Raw genomic sequence first — 22673 nt, forward strand, 5'->3', positions numbered from 1 at the left:
ACATTCATATCACCCTTAAATACCCACTTTAGATTTAGAATAGCGCAAAAAAAAAAAATTGTAACAAATACATTAATGCACACATTTTTTCAAGGATACAATAAAAAAAAAATACAAAAAAGTATTCTAGTAACTGCAGACAAACTAACAAAACATGGGGTACATATAGGGTTCAAAAAATCAAGCTGGCACACACAGAGCGAGTTAAACCGTGGTCCTACCGCTGGTGTGTTTATTGCGTCACACAACGTTTCGGAGGGTGTTCCCCCTTTGTCAGGTCCCCTTGATTTTTCGGATTATTGGGAGTGCCGTCTCCCTTAGGCTTTGTGCACGTGACCTTTCTACACTGGTACATACAGGGTTGCCACCTTTTCCGGAAAAAAATATTGGCCTTCCTATCTTTTATCTTTTTTCCCCTATTAATAAAATTCTGATCAACCATAATTTTTACCGGCCAGGCCGGTAAAATACCGGCCAGATGGCAACTCAAGGTACATATTGTCAATTACAAAATGATTGTCAACTCTGGTGCAGACAAAAATGCATATTTTACGTAATACTGTGCAGACCTTTGATACACAACATGGCTTAGTCTCATCTGAATGGTATGTAGCTGGGAATCTCATAAACTGGCAATACTTTGGACTACGGAGGAATGGACATATGGATATGGTAGATAGGCTAGTGTTATGACTTTATAAACATTTTTGTGAGTGATGTGGGGGATAAATTAAGTGCTCTAATTAGCAGAGTGACATCCAGTAAATAAGGGCCACAAAGCAACCAATTAGACGAAGGAAAGATGAAAAATCAGACGTTCTATAGCCAATGGGCATCCCTACACAACAGCAGATGTGCAAATACTGCAGATATGGCGCTAGAACGTTCTACAGGACCGATACCATGTGGTGCTTTATAAAATGGGAACACCAATGTGAATAAACTTGCGAGTTTTAAAGCAGAATACAAACACAAAACACTATGCCGCAGCCAAGTATATCTTATGGGACTGAAATATGTAGCTCATTGAATGAGAGATCTGGAAAAGGGGCCTTTAGAAAGAACACGAAGGATTTGTCCAGTATTTTGTACATAAAAAGTAGAAAAACTTCCACAAACAAAATCCATGTTCCCAACAATTCTTGAGGACTGCACGCCCCTAAAATATAAAACTGCTGTTTTTTTATGTTTTCTTTCTGAAATGTTTTTTCCCCCCCCTTTAGTTTGCGATGGACTTGGAAATAAAGTGTCTAAGGTAAAGCTTTGGGTTTCCAATCCCACCTCAAGGCGTATGGATTCTCAGCAACTACAAATGTATGTTCTTGAAACACTGACAGGAGCCTGATGGTAGGACTATTGCACTGATAATTGGCAGGTAGCTTCAGAAAGGTCAGAACATAAATGGTTCATCTGCTTCTGCAGGGTTCAACTCCAGGTTATCCCAGCTGGTAGGAGACAAGCATTCTTCAGACTGAAGGTCATTTGAAGTCAATCCAATATCCAGGACTTGAGGGTTTGTTCTGGATTCTGCAAGTCTAGGGAAAATCCAGAATAAACTGAATGGCTTTTCATGATATTTTTTTTAAAGAATCAAAGAATGAATATCTGGTATACAAAGAAGCAGGAAATCTGTAAGATCCAAACAGTGTCTGACTGGGACACCAGGGGCCCACCCAAAAAATCTTACAACAGGTGCCCACCAAAAAACCTTAGAACAGTACAGCTCACTCTCAGTACTTATTATTCTTCCTCTCCTTACTCAACCTCTATTCTACCAGTGTCTTTTCTTTACATATTATAATCTATTATTTAATCGATTTCACCTCTTTGTTCTCATAGAAATAGGAAATGGCCATGAAATAGACCAAAAGTTTAGCAGCATGAGGGCCCACCGGGAGTTTTCCTGGTATCCTAATGGGCCAGTCCGACACCGGATCCAAAATATTACTATTCTATTTCTGAAACCCAGAATGTAAATGGAAGCATTTAAGGGATAAACAAAACTAAAACCAACACTTTCAGGACATTCTGACCCCAACTGCATCTACAGATGAGGCACAGTTTTGAAAGCCCAAATATAAATAATGGATGTTCAGGAACCTCCTGTAGTTATCAAGCTTATAATGGAGGCTTTTTGCTACAGGTTTTGCTTCCAATAAGGATTAATTATATATTAGTTTGGATCAAGTACAAGCTACTGTTTTATTATTACAGAGAAAAAGGAAAAATATTTTGAAAAATGTGGATTTTTAAGCATAAAATGGAGTCTGTTGGAGATGGTCTTTCGGCAATTCAGAGCTTCCAAAATAACAGGTATCCGGATAACGGATCCCATACCGGTACATGGTTTCATGCCAAATATTGGAACATAATGTAATCCAAGCCCAATAGAAAAGTCTCCCGCATATTAGTGTACATCTCTTACTTGCATGTATAAACCTCAAAATATAGAACACAATAATTATGATCATGTGACCATGATCGTAACTCTTAATTTAGGCAGTTATGGTTAATTACCTTGCAAAGGCCTCGTCCAGTCCATCATCCAGTTCCTAGATTATGGGGTGGGGAAAAAAAATAAAAAAATTATAGTGCGTAATATAAAAGTTTAAAATAAAGCACTGCAACTGCTGGTTGACACTGGAATAATTCAATTAGAAAAGAGGAAATTGGTGAGCGATTATCAGAGCGGTTGGTTGCAGGTGGAAAGCAAATGTTTTGAGGAATTCACAAATAAGTACAGTGGAACCTCTAATTTTACATCCCCTGATTTTAGGTTTTCTTTTTATTTTACATTGCTGTTTTGTGGTCCCGCTTATTATGCATAATACATTTCCCCGATTTTACACCCCTGAAAAATGTAAAATGGGAGTTCTTTTGTATACATAGCTGTAAAATGTTAAACATCCGCTATAAAATTCACAATGATGATTGGTTACCCTTTAAGCAAGCTCCTAGTTTCCTTTCACGAGCTACTAAATGGCACACGAGACATTAGCAGAGTTCAGTTCATCCAAACATGTATTCTGCAGTTTACTCCGTGTGCCAGCTAAGCTAGAAGCGATGCCCTTGATGCAATTACAAAGAGCTACAAATAAGTCAGCTTGCTAGAATACCAAGTTGCCACTCTAGGTCACCTGAAATTGACAGAAATGTGGGCCATTTTACATAAGCAATATAAAATGCTCATCGTGTTACAGTGTTGCCCAGTTGGCCAGCAGGGCTTCTGTGCATTTTCATGCTACTGCTCCAATACTGCCAGAAGCCGATACAGCAAGACTGGTTAATAATCAGAATATACAGACTGCACTGGGTCCTGTGTTGTCATGTAATCGAATGTGGATTTTATAGTTTTTGTATTGATTAATATAAACTCCAACTCTGCAGAACCAGTGGCTGCAGCAAAATAATCCTCTGAATAGAATCCCAGTTTATCTGTTTAAATCTGGTTCCATGATATTTGTCCCTGCAGCTGGAGTTGGAAACAGTAAAGAGGATGTAAAGGCAAAAATAAAATCCAATACTAATCTCTACACATTTGCCGACTGCTCTACAGGGAAACAAACAAAGCTGCTTGAGTTCTGCATGGCTGGGAAGGCGGGGGCTCCCCCTGCTGTTCATTAGTATGATTGTTTCCCTGCAGAGCAGTTAGGGACGAACTGACAATTCCTACCCACAGCAGTAAACGAAGGGAGAAATTCACTGCATTAAAGTATATTGCAGATGGGTTTCTTTTTCATTAAAGTAAAAATGGGATTTTATTTTTTTGCCTTTACGTGCCCTTTAAGCTTTGTCCTATACATCAATAGTAATTAGTTTTTTTTAAAAAAAAAAAAAAAACATTATTGCAATTTCTTTATGATACATGCTAATAAGTTTTTAGAAGCAATATATTTAAAAGTTATTTGTGTTACTGTCTCTTTAAAGTGTTCAGCGAGAGTCTCCAGGAACCCTAGCAGATTACATATAGATTAAAAAGCACAGCATAAATAACTTTCTCTTCTGACTAAACGAGCATCTGTACAAATATGTGCTAAAGTGTACCAACTAAGTGGCATTTAATAAAACATTGGACTGTTACATATTTCTGGAATGGCCAGATGAGTTAATGAGCAACCCCAAAAGGCAATTTGTGTAACTGCCCTATTCCACTAGAAACGCTAATTAGGCTTACAGCAGTGAAACTTCAATAGAATCCTACCTCCATGGGTTAAATACTGTGGTGCTCTATCTGGGAACTTTGCTGCTCTTCAGTTCCATACATGAAGCAATAACAAGGAGAATCAGATGGCACTCACCAAGCAAAATGTGCAGAATTCTTGTGGTTTATTCAGATCTCTGCACTTGATGTGCGGGTCACGTTTTCCCTCGACCTGTACCAGAGCCGGGCCAGGCCGGCACCCTAGGCAGCCTGTCTTTCGCTGGCTGAGAGAACTCTGGCGAATTGACGCTCCTGCGCGCATGCACAAAAATGGGCCGTGCGCACGAGCACAATAGGTGTAGAAAATGCAAGCGGCAGTTGGGGAGAGAGGGGACCGGACATGGGGTAGGCGACAGAGAGGTACGTGCCTGTAGCCCCCCCCAGCTTTGCATCCTAGGCATGTGCCTACTCTGCCTACCCCTAGTTCTGGCCCTGACCTGCACCCTCCCAACCCTAACCCACTCCATCCCCTCTATAAATATATATTATATTTATATATATATATATATATATATATATATATATATATATATATATATATATATATATATATATATATATATATATATATATATATATATATATATATATATATATATATATATATATATATATATATATATAATATATATATATATATATATATATATTTATTTATTTATTTATTTATTTATTTAGACATCACAAAAGGGGAGGGGCAGGCGAGTCTATAAATTGAAGGGCCGGAAGCCGGCGGAATTGAGCGACCCGAAGATTTTTTGTGGTAGCCGGCCCAAACCCGACCGACCCACACTTCACTAGCTAACAGTACAGTTTAAGACATGGTGGTCAAGAACCAGCATACACCCCACAACAGTGCTATTACCAAAACACTTACCCACACTATATTGTTGTTTTCATTGGATGCATTTTGCCTTAATACATCTTCAATATGATTGTCACTGGCATTTAACACATCAAAAGCTTTGGTACAGTCTTCCAAATCCAAAAGGTTTGCAGATGCTATTTGAACATGACAGACAAAGGAATAGGTTAGATGGAGATTGATGTGAGCTCGTTCAGTTGGGCTTATCTAGAAATTGTTTTTGCACCCTATCTGGACTTCCAAAAAACTTTTTTTTGTGAGCAAGTAAACCAAAGTAATTCACATTGCTGTAGCGGAATATTTAAAGGTTAAATTCGGTCACCATTTAGGAATATGGATTTGCCTGGGAAGAGGACAGTTAGACTGATAGCGTAATTGTACATGTGCACAAGTCTTAGTGCTCTTCTATGCAGTTCCCCTTATGGTAGATTATATGCAAGATACACACAAACATTTCTTCCTGAGGGAGTCTCATGTGAGAGCATGCCTAGAATTTTATAGGAGAGCATTTGGAACCAATTCTGTTACATAGAAGAGGCCTGAACCAAAAACACACCACATCAGGGCCGCCATCAATGGGTACAAGTCAGGGCCTGAAGGGGGGGCCCAGCGTGCTGTACTTTCTAAAGAGCCTGGCCCCCCTCGACAGTGCCGAAGTCATGCGGCCATTTCTGAAGTACCGAACAGCCGAAATGCTTAAGTGCCCAAAGCCAGGGAAACAGCTGAAGCGGCAAAAAGAGCCAAAGGCATGAAAACAGCCGTAATTGAAGTCCCAAAGCGGTGAAGAGACCCAAAGTCACGAAAGTAGGCGAAGTTGAAGTCCTGAAGCTATGAGTTCAATTCTACTGAACACTAATTTGTGTTTTTTTAATTCATTGACCACCAATGTATTTTAATATTCTATAGGCCCATGCCACCAATGTTATTCTTTGGGGCACCAATTGTTTTTTTTTATTTATTTTTTTAACTTGTAGGGGGGCCCTGACCAATTTAAAAAAAAAAAATTTTTTAAAAAAAAGGAGGCCCTGACCGTCAATAGCTTTTTATAACTTGTGTGTGTTTGGGGGGGGTTACCTTTTTTAGCACTGGTGTCTGTGTGGTCTTTTAACCGTTGTGTGGAGTGGCCGGGATCTGGGATGGGGCTGGGGTGGCCAGGGTCCCGAAAATAATGTTGCACGGGGCCCCGTGATTTCTAATAGAGGCACTGACCATAGTAATAAAAACAACTCACCCTTCTTAGCATACAAGAAAGGTGAACGGTACAATTTTATTTATTTGTTTTTTAAAGCCTTTGAATTGTGTAGATTGCAAAGTTAACAAATTTAAGGTAAATACACCACAAAGACTAGAATATTTCTCTAACAGCTGGGTCAACAAAAGAAACAAGTTTGCTTTTTGTGGACATACCTGATGCTTTAAGGCTGGTGATACTCGAGGAGCCATCAGACTGAGAACTACTTGCCCCTTCTCCATCTGAACCAGACTCTCTCTTTTCCTTATCTTAGAAAGGAGATAAAATGTGTTGCATTACATTGCTCATCTCGTTACTCCTGACACAGTGCATGAAGCTCAATAGATTTGAGTGTAACTTTAAAAGTGAGAAAAAAGTAACCAATGAATGTGGTTGAGAAGCACAGGATGGGCTTTTAAATACATCTGAGCAGGTTTCTCCTAGCATATTCTTTGCTGATAAAATGCTGGTAGCAAGACTAAGAAAACTATAGTTTGCCTGGGTAAGAATAGAATAGAGATGAAGCGTCCTGATTTTTTGAAACATAAAGCACAATACTGAGTTACATACAAAATTAACGAGCAGATGTTCTAAAGGGTCAATACTTTGTACAAGCAGAACTACAACGGGTTCATCTATTTTACAAATAATCTCAATGAATTTAGCATTCCCGTATGAAAATCAAAGAGACAGGATGAAATAACCCTGTCGTATTGAAGTGTTGCCCAGCAGAGCAGGAACTGGCTACTTACCTGCCACAGACAATAGAACCTTCAACCAGCACTTAAAAATGTAATTCAACTACCAGAGAATAATATAGAATATCTGATGTGAGGTGTACTTACTCTCTCGGGATACTTGCCAAAACTCAAACGCTACCTTGAAAGCCTGAGCAACTGTTAATGTGACTGCTTGTGCCTGGAAAGGATAAATCTGAATCAGTTTACAGTACATTTTATTTGCAGCCCAGTCCACAAACAAACTTTGCGTGTCAATTCAAATCGTACGATTGATGCTCCAAAAACTAGACTTTCAGATGAAAAGTAAACCAGCGTAGATTACAACATCAAGAAACAACTTCAGGCACTGCCATTGACAAGTTGGAGGTTTTTTTGGCAGCTTTGGAGTATAATAAATCTCAAACAATCCGAGGGTTTTCCCCTCTAAAAATGAAGAGTTTTACCCTTTAAAACTCAACCAGAAAATTCGAGGTTTAATAAATGGGCCCTGTAAACTTTTTTTTCTAAGAATTTCATATTGAAACAGGAAGTATTTCCCTGCTCTCAGGGCTGCAATGGTGGTAGACCCAGGATTGTGTAATAACTGCTCGAATATAAGCAAGTTTAAACGATATACCAACCATTTTCCTCTTTGTGCAAAGAAATGCATGGCATTCTAAGGTTTCATTCTGCTGGCTCTGAGCAATGTAGGCAAAAACTTTGTCATGCATTTTATCAGCTGTGCAATAGGATATCCTGCAGAGGAGAAAAGATGAATTATATATGATCAGCACAACTACACAACAGTCATAACAAAAAACTCGTAATTTTAATTACATGGTTTCCTTTGCCTTCACAATTGTTTTAAAGAAATCAAATTCTGTCCTGCAGCATTAAAGGGGCCCCGTCACTGTAAGAAATAATTCCAAGTCCTATTTTATGATGTTAGCCAAGCAAAATAAACTTCACTTGCACTATAAAAATTTAAATCTTGGTTTTGTTTAGTTTAGGAATTCATAATCACAGCAAGACGGCAGCTGCCATTTTGTTGACACTGTTATTAAAGCAAGCTTTGCCTCATGCCAAAAACTTGTTTATGTGCCGGAATGGGGGACCTGACACCCCTGCCAATGCACTGGCTACACAATTAGATGGAGAGGGAGCAGGGAGAATGTGGGGAGAGCAGTGAAATCTAGGAAGGACAGAATAGAAAGTGAAAGTAATTGACTGCCCCGCCCCTATGCCCAAGGCATAGAGGAGGGGCAAGCCATATATGATTGACAGCTGAGACTTTTAAAATTAGTTTATAAGAAGTATGGATGTTTTAATAATAAAAATAATTTGGGTTTCACGTTTATTTTGAAAATGACTTTTATTATAATGTTTTTTATGTCTGGGTGACAGGTCCACTTTAACAGTCCTTGTAGCTACACAGGTAGAATTGATCTCAGCATTTATAAGTAGAATAAAACTAGAAGAAATCTATAAAAAGAAGGTTGAAAAGACAAGTCTCAAGCTGGCCATATATGTAAAGATCTTTAAATGATCTTTTCTTTATCGTGAGACAACGATTATCTCGAAACGATTGTTTAAATGTACGATATGTCCATCAACTAAAAAGACCATTTCAGGTTATATTCCCAGCAAAACGGAGGGTAGCTGCCCACTTGGCCCTGCAAACATAAGATAGATTGCACTGGGACCGATAAAGATTTTTTAACCTGGCCGATCAATTTTCTGACAGATGTCGAATGAAAAATCGTAAGGTGTACGATCGTTCGAATCCCACGATAATTTGACGAATTGGTCGGATTTCGCTAAAATCGGTCGTTCGGCAAAGAAAAATCTTTGCGTCCATGGGGACCTTCAGTTGCTGAATTGCAATAGATGCAAGTCAAGGATCCAGAAGGTATTAGATTGGGGCAAACCTTGGGTGGCCTCAAAAACCCATGAACAAGACCAGAAACTGGCTTCAATTCACCTATTCTGTGGCCGTGAGACAACCAACTCATAATATGGATTATCTAGATTTAAAATGGTCGAACAACATTGTTCCAGGTGAGTGTGACTATGCTCAGAGTCATAAATTAGTAAATAACTACGACACCCATGATAAATGACCTTTAGAAGTTTAAAATCACAATTCTAAAATATCCCCACCAACCCACACTGTCATTTACATGTACCCTGCCATTGCTTCTAGAAAGAAAAACCTGAAGGGTAATCTACGCCATTGTTTATGTTCCGTCACATAACTAAAGAAGTCTTGCACCCAATTCAACTCACCTGTAGATTGAAACATTCTCAATTAGTTGGTTGGTTGCGCGGTCATGTAGAATGATGCCCCGTGGTGATACTTTCAGAAGAACTTTCTGCAGTTTCTTCCCACTTGCTTTTGCCTTTGAGGGAGAAAACAAAAAAAATCCAATATGCAAAGATCCCACAGGCAAAACTACAGACAGACAAACCCAGCACACACTGTAGCTTTGGGGAATGGCACATGACAACAAATCCCCTGAAAACTTCTTCCCCCTTCAATAACATTCGATCGCCACATGTACGGTGTTGTACACGGCACAATGAAAATTATAGTTAGGATCAAGCACAAGCTTATCTAGGGTGTAGAGCCTTTCCAGCAATTCAGATGAAGAATGAGTGATCTGGAACATGCTCCCATCAAAAGCAGCAGCATAGTTGACAAATGTCCAATATCATTTTTGCCTTGTCTGGAGGCTGCTACACAACAGATTATTATTTGAACTGCAAATAAAAACAAAAACAATGCAAGAGAGTGTTTTACCTCTACAGCACAAACCATTGCAAGGTACCTGCAGTCTACAGCAAAAATCCATCTTTAACCTTTTTAAGTGTCACAGAACCTAGACTCTACATTCTGAAGCACTTCCGAGTGGAGAAGCAGCTTTTAAAGCCACTTGCTCCAAAGCCCCTAGGCAACAAGCAGAGCTGGGGGAAAAGTGGCCCCTGGGGCAGAATCACCCAGGGGCCCCATAGGTATAGCAGATGTGTGTCTGCTGCCGTCTCCAGTTCCTGCTCCCCCAACCCAGATCTCACAGATGCCACACACCTTCCTCCAGGACCTCCACTCCTCTTGCGTGCCTGAAGATGGAGATACTGCATGCACACCCCAGGTTAGTGTAACACACACAAATTTTATAGCTTTTTTTTTTTTTTTACTGGATCCTTCGGTTTTTTTTTTTTGTTATTTCAGTGATTATATTCCATTTTTAGCCATTTTAGTGCATTTTCAGTTCCATGTACTGTAGGTGTTGTTAGCTTGTTTTTGTACGTAAAACCTATTTGGCCACACTAAACTACTCAAATTGATTTTAGTGGTTTTATTGAATTTTAGGGAATTTATTGCATTCCTTTTTGTTTTGTTTTTTTTTTTAACTTTTTGTCCACGGAAATTTTGCCTGCTGTATATCCATTTGGGGGTTTCTGTACGGGGTCAGACTGGGGCCCACTGGAACTGCTGTCCAGGGCCCCCCCTCTACTGTGACGTGCCACTCGGCGCGCATGTATGAAGGCGCCACTCAGCACCAAAATTTTTTTTTTCAGTCACATCCCAATATCGGAAGAGGTGGTCTGGTCCGGCGGGGGCCCATGAGAGTCGGGGCCCACCAGGTTTTTTCCCAGTGTCCTGCCGGGCCAGTCCGACCCAGTTTCTGTACGCCACACAGTTTCTAATCTAAACATATTGGGCGGTCAGTAGACCCCTGGCGTGCATATTTAGGATGTTTTATGCTGGCATTATAAAAAATGTGGAGCATATATTGGGTACAATGCAAGCTTTGTGACTATTTTTTTAAATTTCATAAAAATTGCTACATTTAGCATGGCTTTGCAGTTTCATAGTTTGCAGAAGAAAAATGTTTTTACCCATTTTGGATTCGACAGAATGTGTACTTTCCAAAAATATATGGTTTACTAGGGTCTCCCTACTATTAGCGGGTCTTATGGCACATAACACATATCAGGTGCTATTATTGCTGCAGCAAGAGTGAATATTCATACGCTCTGCTTATATTTGGGGTCTATGTACACCACAGTTTAGAATATCTATGCATATTGGGCATCAAACTGTTTAATAGACCTTTGGCATTCATAATTAGGATGCTTTCTCTTGGTACATAATGCTATGAGGGAGATACAATGCTAGAAAGTGGTAGTCTTGAGGAAAAGGGAAAGTATTGTGGAGTAGAAGGACATGGTTACCCATTTTGGATTTGGCTGAATTGTGTACGTACCAAAATATAAATGGTTTTGGGGGGCTTAACTTAAGGTATGAAGAAACAAATTAGCACTTATCTGGAAAACCTAGGTCCCATCCACTCTGGATAATACTTTACTAAATGAAGTATAGATTTTTTGTCTAGGAATGGCTTTTAATGATCAGAGAGGTGTATTCAGAAGTGGCTATACATTCGTGCACCTACAGTGAATGGAGTTTCAACATGATTTGTAAGACTTACAGTTGCCACAATTCTTTTCACTGCAGTTGCGGACAGCTCTTCCCCTTTTGGTTGTTCCACCAATGTCATGCCCAAATATTTCAAATGGAATAACATTCCTTCTAAGAGAGTTTCCCTGGTATCAGTCCAGTTTTCTGGTAGTTCTATTTAGAAAAAAAAAAAAAATACACATTTAAAGGCTGCTTAGATCTCTGAACAAAATATCCACAACCTAACCAAAAATTGTTTTTAATCTTGCTAGTTTGATTTTGACAAGGATGTTGCCTTTACAATGGGGAGATGAATGGAAATAAGGGGAAAATATGTGGTCAGATTCACAGTCCTGTACTTTTAGTAGAAAATACTCATATTTGTACCCATTAGATATGAGAGAGGATGTTTTTAATAACAAAGCCAAACAGACCATGAACAGGCTTGATTTCTATCATTGAGTACCTTACTGTATGTAAGACACTTATTTTATGAACATAATGGAATTGCTTGATTAAGGCTGCACTAAGGCAGGGCCTGGATCATGTATGTAGTGATCTAGTACCAAACCTTCTGAGGCAGGTGTTGACTGTACTAGACCACTATATACATGTATAGCAGTGCTGCACAATATGATGGAGCTCTAAATAAATGTTAAAAATAATAATAATAATAATACCATGCAATTGTACAGCCTCATCTTGGATCCAATTGGTACGAGCATGAACTCAAACTATATTTGAACTACACTGTCAACTTTAAAGTTCACCTGCTGGGCAAAAACCTCTTCCGAAAAACGGAAAAAAAAGAAAATTTGGATCGGAGCCAACACACTGTTCTGCAGGCATAGAAACAACTCTTCTCTGAAGTAGAAGTCCTGGAGACTGAGGTATAAAGCTTAAGCTAGGAAGAGTTTCCGACATCCAGTAAAATGTGGCAAATGAAATATCACCAAACTGATGGGAGTCCTTTAGTTTTTTTATAGATCAGCGATCATTTAAAGGGGAACTATCGCAAAAATAAAAATTTAATATAAGCTTCAGCATACTGAATTAAGAAGTTTTCTAAATATAATTAAAAATTCTGTACCATTTCTCAAATAATAAAGTTTATCTTCATTTTATCAAGTTCTTTCTCTTCCAAGAACATCACCAAATATATAAATTACAAGTCTGAGACAGCTAAAAAAGCTCAGTATGGTCTCAGATCATAATAGACTACCTGGACCCAATTAATACTACAGAAACTATGCGTATATGAGGCTTGAAAAGTAGCAGTGAGTAATAGATGGACTAGTGCCAATCAAGTGGTGACAGCCATTGTGCTTGCTTTCCCAGTTTGGAGTTTCATCAACAGTGACGAGCTACATGTGCATAGGGTTGCCACCTTTTCTGGAAAAAAATACTGGCCTTCCTATATATTTATCTTTTTCCCCTATTAATAACATTGGGATTAACCATCATTTTTACCTTCATGATGTGCAATGAAAGCCAAGCAGCAGTCCTGGGCCTGTGCATTTGCTCAGTTGCGTTTTACAAAGATCCAAAGGATTTATTATATCTTAGTTTTTAGCAATTAAAAAAAAACAGTACAGGTATGGGATCCATTATCCAGAAACCCGTTATCCAGAAAGTTCAGAATTACAGAAAGGCTGTCTCCTATAGACTCCATTATAATCAAATAATCTGAAATTTTAAAAATGATTTCCTTTTTCTCTGTAGTAAGAAAACAGTTGGTTGTACTTTATCCCAACTAAGATGTAATTAATCCTTATTGGAAGTAAAACCAGCCTATTGGGTTTATTTAATGTCAACATGATTTTCTAGTAGTCTTAAGGTGTGAAGATCCAAACTACGGAAAGACCCGGGTTCCGATGATTCCGGATAATAGGTCCAATACCTGTACTTTGTACTTGATACAAAGAAAAAAAGGAAATAATTTTTAAAAAATTTGGATTATTTAGCTAGGATTTATACAGGGGCCTCGGACCAGTGTCCCAAATGCCACAACACGGTTGGTACATTCTTCCATGTTTTCTGGGAATGCCCAATAATCAGAGATTTTGGCGAGAGGTACTTACCTACGCTCACACTGCCCGATGCTCCATAACATACTATAACCTAGCATTTACCTTCAGGGTATAGAAGAAACATTACCATTGAGACCTATTGTTACATTGGAAGTCCATGGGGCCATCTGCATTGAATTTTTGGGGAAAAAAGAAAGACTCCCTACCTAAACAGAAACTTATATACCTCTGAGGCGCCTGGCGTGTTTATACAAAGACACTGTTGTTTTTGCTCCCGTTCCATATTTCCTGATGAAGCAGGAAATGCCTTTGAAACGCGTTGCAATACTGTTTTGTGAATAAACTATTATTGAAAATTTCGGTGGTGTCTGCTTGGAGGAGGTAAGTTCATTACTACCTCCCCTGAATTACCCATTGGGTTTTTAAGTGCTTTTAGCTATTTTTATCCTTTTGGCGCCTCTGTTTTGTCTTACTACTATATCGAGTCCACCCCGAGGGGTATCATCCCCTTTTTCTTTTTCTACAGAGAGCGACGTTTTATTCCTGAGTGGGGTCAGGATAATCTCCCCACCTGCCTATACAGTGGTTGCCTATCGGTAACCCTGGTTTGTGAGTATTAACTTGTTTACTCTACCATTACTCCTTGTAAAAACATATTACACTATTGGGGCTCTTGGTGTTCCTTTTTGTCTCCAAGGCCATAAGAATGTATGCATAATGTCCTCAGACTGGTAATACCCCCCCCAGCTCAACTCCTCTTCTCTCTCCCCATTTACGTCTGAAGTGGCCACCCCCTCTCCCCTTTTTCGGTTTGTTAAAATGCAAAATAAAAACTTTAAAAAATTTGGATTATTTGGATAAAAATAAGTTTATGAGAGACAACCTTTCTGCAAATCAAAGCTTTCTGGACACCGGGTACAAGAACAGGTATGCCCTACAGAGAAAGATAAGCAAAATACTTCATCTTTGTTCACATGCATATAGTTTGATTGCATTGCTGATCCCCATGTCTTTACGAACAGTTTAATGGGAAAAAAAAAAAATGTAAATCAATGAATTTACACAAGCACTACACAATATATAAATGATAAAGCTATTTTAAGATATTCATCTACTTCAAATACAGATAGTTATGAAATGTATTGCTGGAGAAGCCTTAAGATCACACAGAAATGTGTAATTTAACATGATCTATTTTGAAAGAGATATAACCAAGATTTAGTGTTAAAACATCTGCTACTTGGTGCCCGCCAGAAGGTGCAGACTGGTACAGTTCTATTAGCTGCCAGCTCTAGAGCGAGGGAGGAAAACCCCAAAATGTCAAGTATAAACTCCAATTATTGTGGAGTTATTATGAGAGCTGCATGCCTGAAATTCCTATCCTTGGCTGAGGAAATACCACTGTCTAATCATCACTATTAAAATGCATTAGTTCTGGTTTTTAATGAAATAAAAACATATTTTTTGCTATTTATCGTCACACTTGAGGACTTGAAAACGAGGAACTAGTTAATGTTTTAAATCCTGCTCATGCATTGAATCCTTAAAGGGATTCGGTCATGATTTTAATGATGCAGTTATTCACTCTAAATAACCCGGTATATACTGCAAATAATTCACTCTACAATATAAAATGTCATTTCTGAACCAGCAAGTGTATGTATAAGTTGTGATATTAGTGTGTAGGCAGCCATCTCAGGTCACTTTGCCTGGTCATGTGCTTTCAGAAAGAGCTGCTTTCTGGTAGGCTGTTGTTTCTCCTGCTCAATGTAACTGAATGTGTCTCAGTGGGACCTGGATTTTACTACTGAGTGCTGTTCTTGGATCTACCAGGGAGCTGTTATCTTGTGTTAGGAGGCTGCTATCTGGTTACCTTTCCATTGTTCTGTTGATAGGCTATGGGGGGGGGGGGATAGGGAGGAGGGTGATATCACTCCAACTTGCAGTACCGTATATACTCGAGTATAAGCCGTCCCGAGTATAAGCCGAGGTACCTAATTTTACCTCCAAAAACTGGGAAAGCTTATTGACTTGAGTATAAGCCGAGGGTGAGAAATGCAGCAGCTTCTGGTAAGTTTCAATCTCGTTTTTGGATGACTATTCTTAGGTGCCCGCTACTATTCTAAGGCGCCGGCGAATATTCTTAGGCGCCGGCTACTATTCTTAGGCGCCGGCGACCGTTTTTGCACTTGACCCGAGTATAAGCCAAGGTAGAGTTTTTCAGCATATTTTGGGGGCTGAAAAACTCGGCTTATACTCGAGTATATACGGTACATCAGTAAAGAGTGACTGAAGTTTATCAGAACACAAGTCACATGACTGGGGGCAGCTGGGAAACTGACTGTCTAGCCCCATATCAGATTTGAAAATGAAATATAAAAAAAAATCTGTTTGTTTCAGTGCAGAATTATGCTGGAGCAGCACTATTAACTGATGCGTTTTGAAAAAAAGAAAGAAAAAAAAAAAAAAACACGTTTTCCCATGACAGTATCCCATTAACATTAAAAAGTAATACAATCCTTACAGGCACAGAAAGTCTAGTTGCTCCTTGCCTAAAGGGCTTCATTAGTAGCCAACAGTAACCAACCTAGAAAGGGAATTAAAATCATGTAGCAGGCAAGTCATTGTACATTTTTTTGAGGGGGTGGGGGTGAGATGTATGGCCCCATACACAGGCAGATATAAGCTGCTGGCACATTAAATCAGCAGCTTATATCTTATTATTGGGGCCCTCTGACGAGCTTCCCCAATTGATATCTGGCCTAAAGTCGGGCAGCTGTCAATCGGCCTGGCTTATAAATCCCATCAGATCAAGGACCACATTGGTTCGTTGATGCGGTCCTCAATCTGCCCACCTGTTTCCGCCTTGTTGTGGCCCTAGGGCCCACGATCGGATCAGCCAGATATCACCAACCTGGAGGTGGGCATATTGGGGAGCGATCTGCAAGTATGGCCAGCTTAAGGAGTATCCCAAGTAGAATGCACAGATTTCAAGAATTCGTTTGAGACTGGGGTTAACAAACTTCAAACCCGTAAATTCAAGTCACTATACAGCTCCGGGAAAACTGAACCTGACCCATGTTTTGTTCAAATGATGTGATTTTGCTGCAAGTTCCTCATTCCCGAACCTTTTGCGGAGAATTCAGTATTAGCCAGAATACAAAAAACTATGGACAAAACATTTAAACCAAAATTAAAACAAAAGAATAAATCTACCCAGAACAGTTTTTATTTCTGCATTTTTAAAATGACGTAACGCAAAACGCTGTACATCAGAGCCTGTCGTATAGAATATGCAGTCTTCTGAGCAAACAAACATCTCATTCTGTTTTAAGTCTCTCTCATTTTAACAGGTCCAACCCACAAAAATCACTGGCATAAAAAGACTTTACTCCCCAGCAGGAAATTCACTGTGCAGCTCTCCAGTGGTCAAGCCTCACCCAACAGCTGATGTTAGGAGACCATGAGAGCTGCAGAACCTCATACAGCCTGCTCTGCACTAGTGAAAGGCTTCTCTGCCTTACAACATTCAGATATGAGAAATTACACTTCGTTTGTATAAAAAGATTTAAAGGGGACCAGTCACCCCAAAAAAAAAAAAAAAATATTCCAAATTCTTTTCTATGTTAGTTGAGCAAAATAAACTTTACTTACACTATATTATTTACAATTTGTTTCCTTCAGTCTTGGAATTACACAATCACATCAAGCAGACAGGCACCATATTGTGGACACTTATTGGTGTTTTATGTGGTGTTTATACAAATGGCCTGTAGGTGTCACTGCGCAAATGGGTTGTGCTGTGTATGCACAGTATTTTCTATACAGCTTGGGGTGTTAGAGTGAAGCTATGGTTGATGTGTAATGGCTGCATGAAACTGCTAATAAAACACTGTTATACTCTACTCATCCTCGGCTACCATAAGACAACAACCTGCAGCGGGTCAGGTACCCGCAAAAAAAAAAAAAAAACAGGCACCCTGCGGAATGAGGGGAGGATTTTCAGGTGCGGCTATACCCGTGGGTTTGATCTAAATTTCTTATGGACAATATTACATAAGATATTTTACTCCTTTTTACAAAACTTTTGTCCCTGCCCACTTTTGAGGACATCACTAACAGTTTGCAGCACCATCACCTCCTGCTTGATAGTGGTCGGCCGGTTGAGGATGAGGCAGTTGCGGGTCCAGGTCGGGTAGCGGATCAAAGTGGGTAAGTATGCGAGTTGAGGTTCGCGTCGATCGTTGCCGGTTTGGGATGGGTCCGGGTCTTAGAAATTGGTTCCGCGCAGGACTCTAACCTGTGTCTTTTGTCCTTTCCCCCCCCCCCCTGTTTGAAGTGCTGCCCCCATGGCTACACAGCAGCTTGCTTATATAAATTATAGTAGTCTTTCTGAAGCAAACACAATGCTTTTACCAATGCAGAGCAACAGCACATCATATTTTAATATTTGATGCACTTTGTTTTCAGCGCTACTGTTCCTTTAAACAAAGGAGTTGGAGGTACCATAAAATGAGGAGTCGGAGTCAAAGGATTTATGTACTGACTCCACAACCCTGGTGTAGGGCTAAATTTAGGGTTGAATTCTCCTTTAAAGGAGCATAGAACCCTGACGTGAATTAGAATACTCTCTTTGGAGGACAAAATGCACATAACCCTTTATATAATTTTCAATGTGTTTGAAACACACAAATATAGTATAATACAGATAAACAACAAAGTTGCACCTAGAGATGCTGCATCTGTTTTCTCCTTCTGGCGGCACTCCTACAACGACAGACTTCAACAAATGGCACATTTCAGGCCAAGAGACCTCTTTTCAAGCTTGTCAAATCATTCAACCATAGTCTTTTCTGCAGTTCATTCCTTAAGGTGGCCATACACAGGCCGATAAAAGCCCTAACAGACCAAGTCAGCAGCTTACAGGACAGTGTATGGGGCTCTCCAACGTGCTTCCCTGGCCAATATCTGACCAAGGGGTCACAACTTACTTCTCCAGAGGTGTAGCCATTTTTGCTACACTATTGTATCTGGAAAGTAGTTATATTGCCAAGTCATACCACTTTATAAAAGTCTAACATCCCCTATAAATGGCACCTATAGGTAGTGGAGTAAGCCCCTATGTTTAAGCACCAATTAAATAGTCCTACTATGGCCATATCAGGGATGACTTTGACGTAGTTGGCCAGCTTAAATATATTGCAATATATGGACAAACAATCCCGGTTTTGTTTAAAGGGTAAGATATTTTTTAGTAGCTTAAGGCACTAACTCCCATATGCAATTAAAAGCAATAAGTTTGCCCAGGAGCAGTAACCCATAGCAACCAATAGGAGGTTTACCTTTAAACAAGTGACCAGTAAATACTACCTGCTGATTAGTTGCTCTGGGTAACTGCCCCTGGTCAAACTTGGTGCATTATATTACATAACCTCCAAAGTGTCTTCATGTCATAAATATATTGATAATGGGTTGAGTACAGAGGACCTCTTGTATTTGTCTGTATAAATGTTGCGGTCACAGCCTCACTGCACTCCCGCTTAATGGTTTAAAAATTATTGGTGAGCACAACTTTTACTTGTTTGTTATATTTAATATGCCATTATGTGTCCCATTAATATGAAACATCAATACAGCACTTTGTATTGGGAACTGATGGGGAAAGAAGCAGTCAGAAGTCCAGTTGCACTACAGCTACATTCCTACCACACCATAAATCATTTTAAAATATAGGCCCCAGGTTCTGCTACACCATAGAACAAGGGTGGTACGTGTCCTGTTGGTCCAAAATATTTGAGAAGCTGCAAGCAGTCTGCATAAGGGGGTACATTTATCAAAGAGTGAAGTTCCGCCACTAGAGTGAAATTCCGCAGCTCTCAATTCATTTCTATGGGATTTTGAAAGGCGTATTTATAAATGGGTGAAAGTTCACCCTTTGATAAATACGCCTATAAAAATCCCATAGAAATGAATTAAGAGTGGCGGAATTTCACTCTAGTGGTGGAACTTCACTCTTTGATAAATATACCCCATGGAGTCTGGCTAGCCACCAACACTGCCCTATGAGTGGCAATGTAGACTGCTGGCTCAGCTTTCCTCTACAATGAGCATTATCAGAAGAATATAGCCCACCGCTTTCTCCACTATATTTATATCAGCTAACACTAGCCGCCTAACTGGCCCTTACATTGGGGGGGGGGGGGTTACTTACCAAAACTTGAATTTTTCTCATAATTTCAATAAAACAAACTTGATCAAACTCCCATCCATGACTTTACCTTATTTATTAATAAAATAACTCAGGAAAAGAAGTTTCGATAAAAACATGAAAAAACTCGAATCGTACAAATTTTTTCGGATTTGATGGCCGAATTTTTTTCAAGTGATCGCCCACAAAACTTTGATTATTTTTTTTTCCTAAAGCAAGTTTGAAAAAAAATTAAATGCAATCACAGACCTCGAAAATTTGATAAAATCATCCATGAACCATTAGTAGATCAGTTGTAGTCCAACTTTTTCCACCCGATTTGTGCTGCTGAAAAGGCAACAGCAGTTTTGTATAAAGTAACTTGATACAGCTCCTGCTAAAATAAAGCAAATTCCTTCGGAGATATTTGAAATCCAGAAGTGGTTTCTAACCAGCTTCCTACAAGAGCTTGCATTAACAATTTTAGGGTAGCGACACACATTAAGATCTGGGAGATTTAATCGCTTCTTCGGGCGACCAATCTCCCCGAAAAGTCTTCCCGCCGGCCAAAAAAAGGAATCGCGGGAGCGGGATGGCACTGAGCAATTCGTTTTCCGAGGTCGCCTTGTGTGAAGCACTTTGAGTGCCATCCCGCCGACAAGAAGGCTTTTAGGTGAGATTGGTCGCCAGAAGAAGAAGTGATTTGTCGCTGGGCGACTAAATCTCCCAGAATCTTACGGTGTGTCACTACCCTAAAATTGCTAATGCAAGCTCTTGTATGAAGCAGGTTAGAAACCACTTCTGGAATTTATCTGAATTTAAGGGATCTAGTATGAAGAAAGATTGACTGCATCACAGGTAGCGGTGATCAGAGCCATGCCCATAGGGACACTTTTCCATGTTAGAAGTATCTCAGACCTGGCTGCAGTACTTCTGCAACTACAACCTGCAAAATAAATATGTTCTACAAAACAAGAAAAAAAGTGGGAGAGAATCACCTGCCATTTTAATAATTTGATCTCTTCAGATTTTAAAGTTATTGAGACCTCTATAGGCAGCATTGTAGTAAAGACCTACTATAGGGTCGGCAAAACTGGGTGTTAGGACAGAAAGGAAACCCACAAACGTAAAAGGAAATACAGCTCATATGCGAGCAGGAAGTTTGACTCTTTCAGAAGTTATATTTCTTGAAACATTTTTATAGAGATTGTACTTAAACACACATGATAGATAAAAAAAAAGCCCTCCACCTGCGCTAGGCTACCCATGCAGGGAGGGAACTCTCGATGCGGGCAGCCATGTTTTAAGAGTGGTACTCTCTTTATGCACATGATGTCACATGCATGCACACAACTATTTAAAGCTCAGCTGTCTCACTATTCTCAGAGTTACAGCATGCTTCCATGCACCAGAGGCTACCTCTTCACCCAACCGGAATGCAGCCTGCACCTTTGTTGGATTTCCTCCCAAGGAAACTTCAAGCTACTTTGGAAAGTGTAGTGTGAAGTGCATTTTCCCCCCACCAGCAATTTGCATTTTTTTGCCAGGTAGAAGAAAACAAGGGTTGTTTTGTTATCCACAGTAGCCAGGACTGATTGAAATTGAAGTGATTTCGGCGTGATCCGACGCGCTCCGCAAAAATGCAGGCTTCAAGTCGGATGCAGCAGAAATAAGGTAAGAGATGGAAATGTCGGATGAAGTCACATCGTTAGTCCGATGCGACTCTGTCGGATGCAGACGCAGCGTCTGCATAAGACAGTCACGCTGGACGAACGCTGCGGCACCATCCAGCACTCCTGTTGCTTACCTCATTTCCGTTGCATCCGACTTGACGCCTGCGTTTCTGCGCAGAGCGTCAGATTGCACCGAAATTGCCCGTGGAGTTCCTCCCTAAATTGTACAATAAGCTGTTGAAAGCAGTCGTGTGCTTATGGGAGTCATGATTAAAAATTATAGATAGATATGAGAGTTACATTCAAAACACACAGCTTTGTAAATGTTACAGTAATGTCCATCACATTCATATTATATTTACGTAAGTGCATAACCTTGCATTTATCTATATTGAACCTTTTTTACTAGTTTGCTGCCCAGTTTTTCAATTTAGTCAAATCTCTCTACAAAGTGGCAGCATCCTGCATGGAACTTGGTTGTTCTCTACAATTCAGCATCATCAGCAAAGATAGAGACAGTATTTTTATTATTTAAGGTTTGAGTTATTTAGTCTTCTATTTACCTGTTCTTTAATTTGCATTTTAAGCAATCTGGTAGTTAGGGTCCAAATCACCCTAGCAACCATGCACTGAATTGAATAAGAGACTGAAATACGAACAGGCCTGAATAGAAAGATGAGGAATAAAAAGTAGTAATAATACATTTGTAGCCTTACACAGCACATACTTTTTAGAAGGGGTCTGCGACACCCATTTGAAAGCTGCAAAGAGTCAGAAGAAAAAGGCAAATAACTATAAAAAATAAATAATGAAAACCAATTTAAAGGTAGTTTAGAATTGATCATTCCATAACATACTAAAAGTTACCTTAAAGGTGAACCACTCCTTTATTAAGAAAGTTAAAAAGCAAAGGACTAAGGACTGACCCCTGTGGTACTCTTCTAAAACTGGTCCAATTAGAAAATGTTTATTTACCACCATTCTTTGTAATCTATCCTTCAGCCAGTTCTCTATCCAGGTACAAAAACCATGTTCCAGGCCAACATTCCTTAATTTAACCAGTAACCTTCTGTGTGGCACTGTATCACACAGCAAATCTAAGTAGATCAACTCCCAGAGTCTAGGTTGTTTTGCTCCTTGAAGAAAAATAAGTCTGACAAGACTTTTTAAACTAAATATAATGTAATTTGAAATGCATTTTTATTACCCTAAAAGTTTTCATTTTTGCACCATAACACACAAAGAATTCTGATATAGAATGTTTGGGAACCACAAAATACATTTTTAGCACCCCGAGGTTTAATA

At 39.5% G+C, this 22673-nt stretch overlaps 1 protein-coding gene across 2 annotated transcripts in view; it reads right to left on the reverse strand.

Annotated features, from left to right (window-relative positions):
• Positions 1 to 201: 201 nt before the first annotated feature.
• LOC108715868 (low density lipoprotein receptor adapter protein 1-B-like) overlaps positions 202 to 22673 on the reverse strand; it is a 30645-nt gene continuing 8173 nt past the window's right edge. For both annotated transcript variants that reach the window (XM_041561726.1, XM_018261384.2), the window contains exons 2-9: positions 11510 to 11652; positions 9303 to 9415; positions 7658 to 7772; positions 7143 to 7215; positions 6474 to 6566; positions 5079 to 5203; positions 2518 to 2552; positions 202 to 1535 (exon numbers count right to left, since the gene is read on the reverse strand). In XM_041561726.1, the coding sequence (XP_041417660.1) occupies positions 1391 to 1535; positions 2518 to 2552; positions 5079 to 5203; positions 6474 to 6566; positions 7143 to 7215; positions 7658 to 7772; positions 9303 to 9415; positions 11510 to 11652 (842 nt within the window). In that variant the 3' untranslated portion in view covers positions 202 to 1390. The remainder of the gene's footprint in view (positions 1536 to 2517; positions 2553 to 5078; positions 5204 to 6473; positions 6567 to 7142; positions 7216 to 7657; positions 7773 to 9302; positions 9416 to 11509; positions 11653 to 22673) is intronic.

This window comes from Xenopus laevis, chromosome 4S (genome assembly GCF_017654675.1).
Source record: "Xenopus laevis strain J_2021 chromosome 4S, Xenopus_laevis_v10.1, whole genome shotgun sequence".
NCBI lineage: Eukaryota > Metazoa > Chordata > Amphibia > Anura > Pipidae > Xenopus > Xenopus laevis.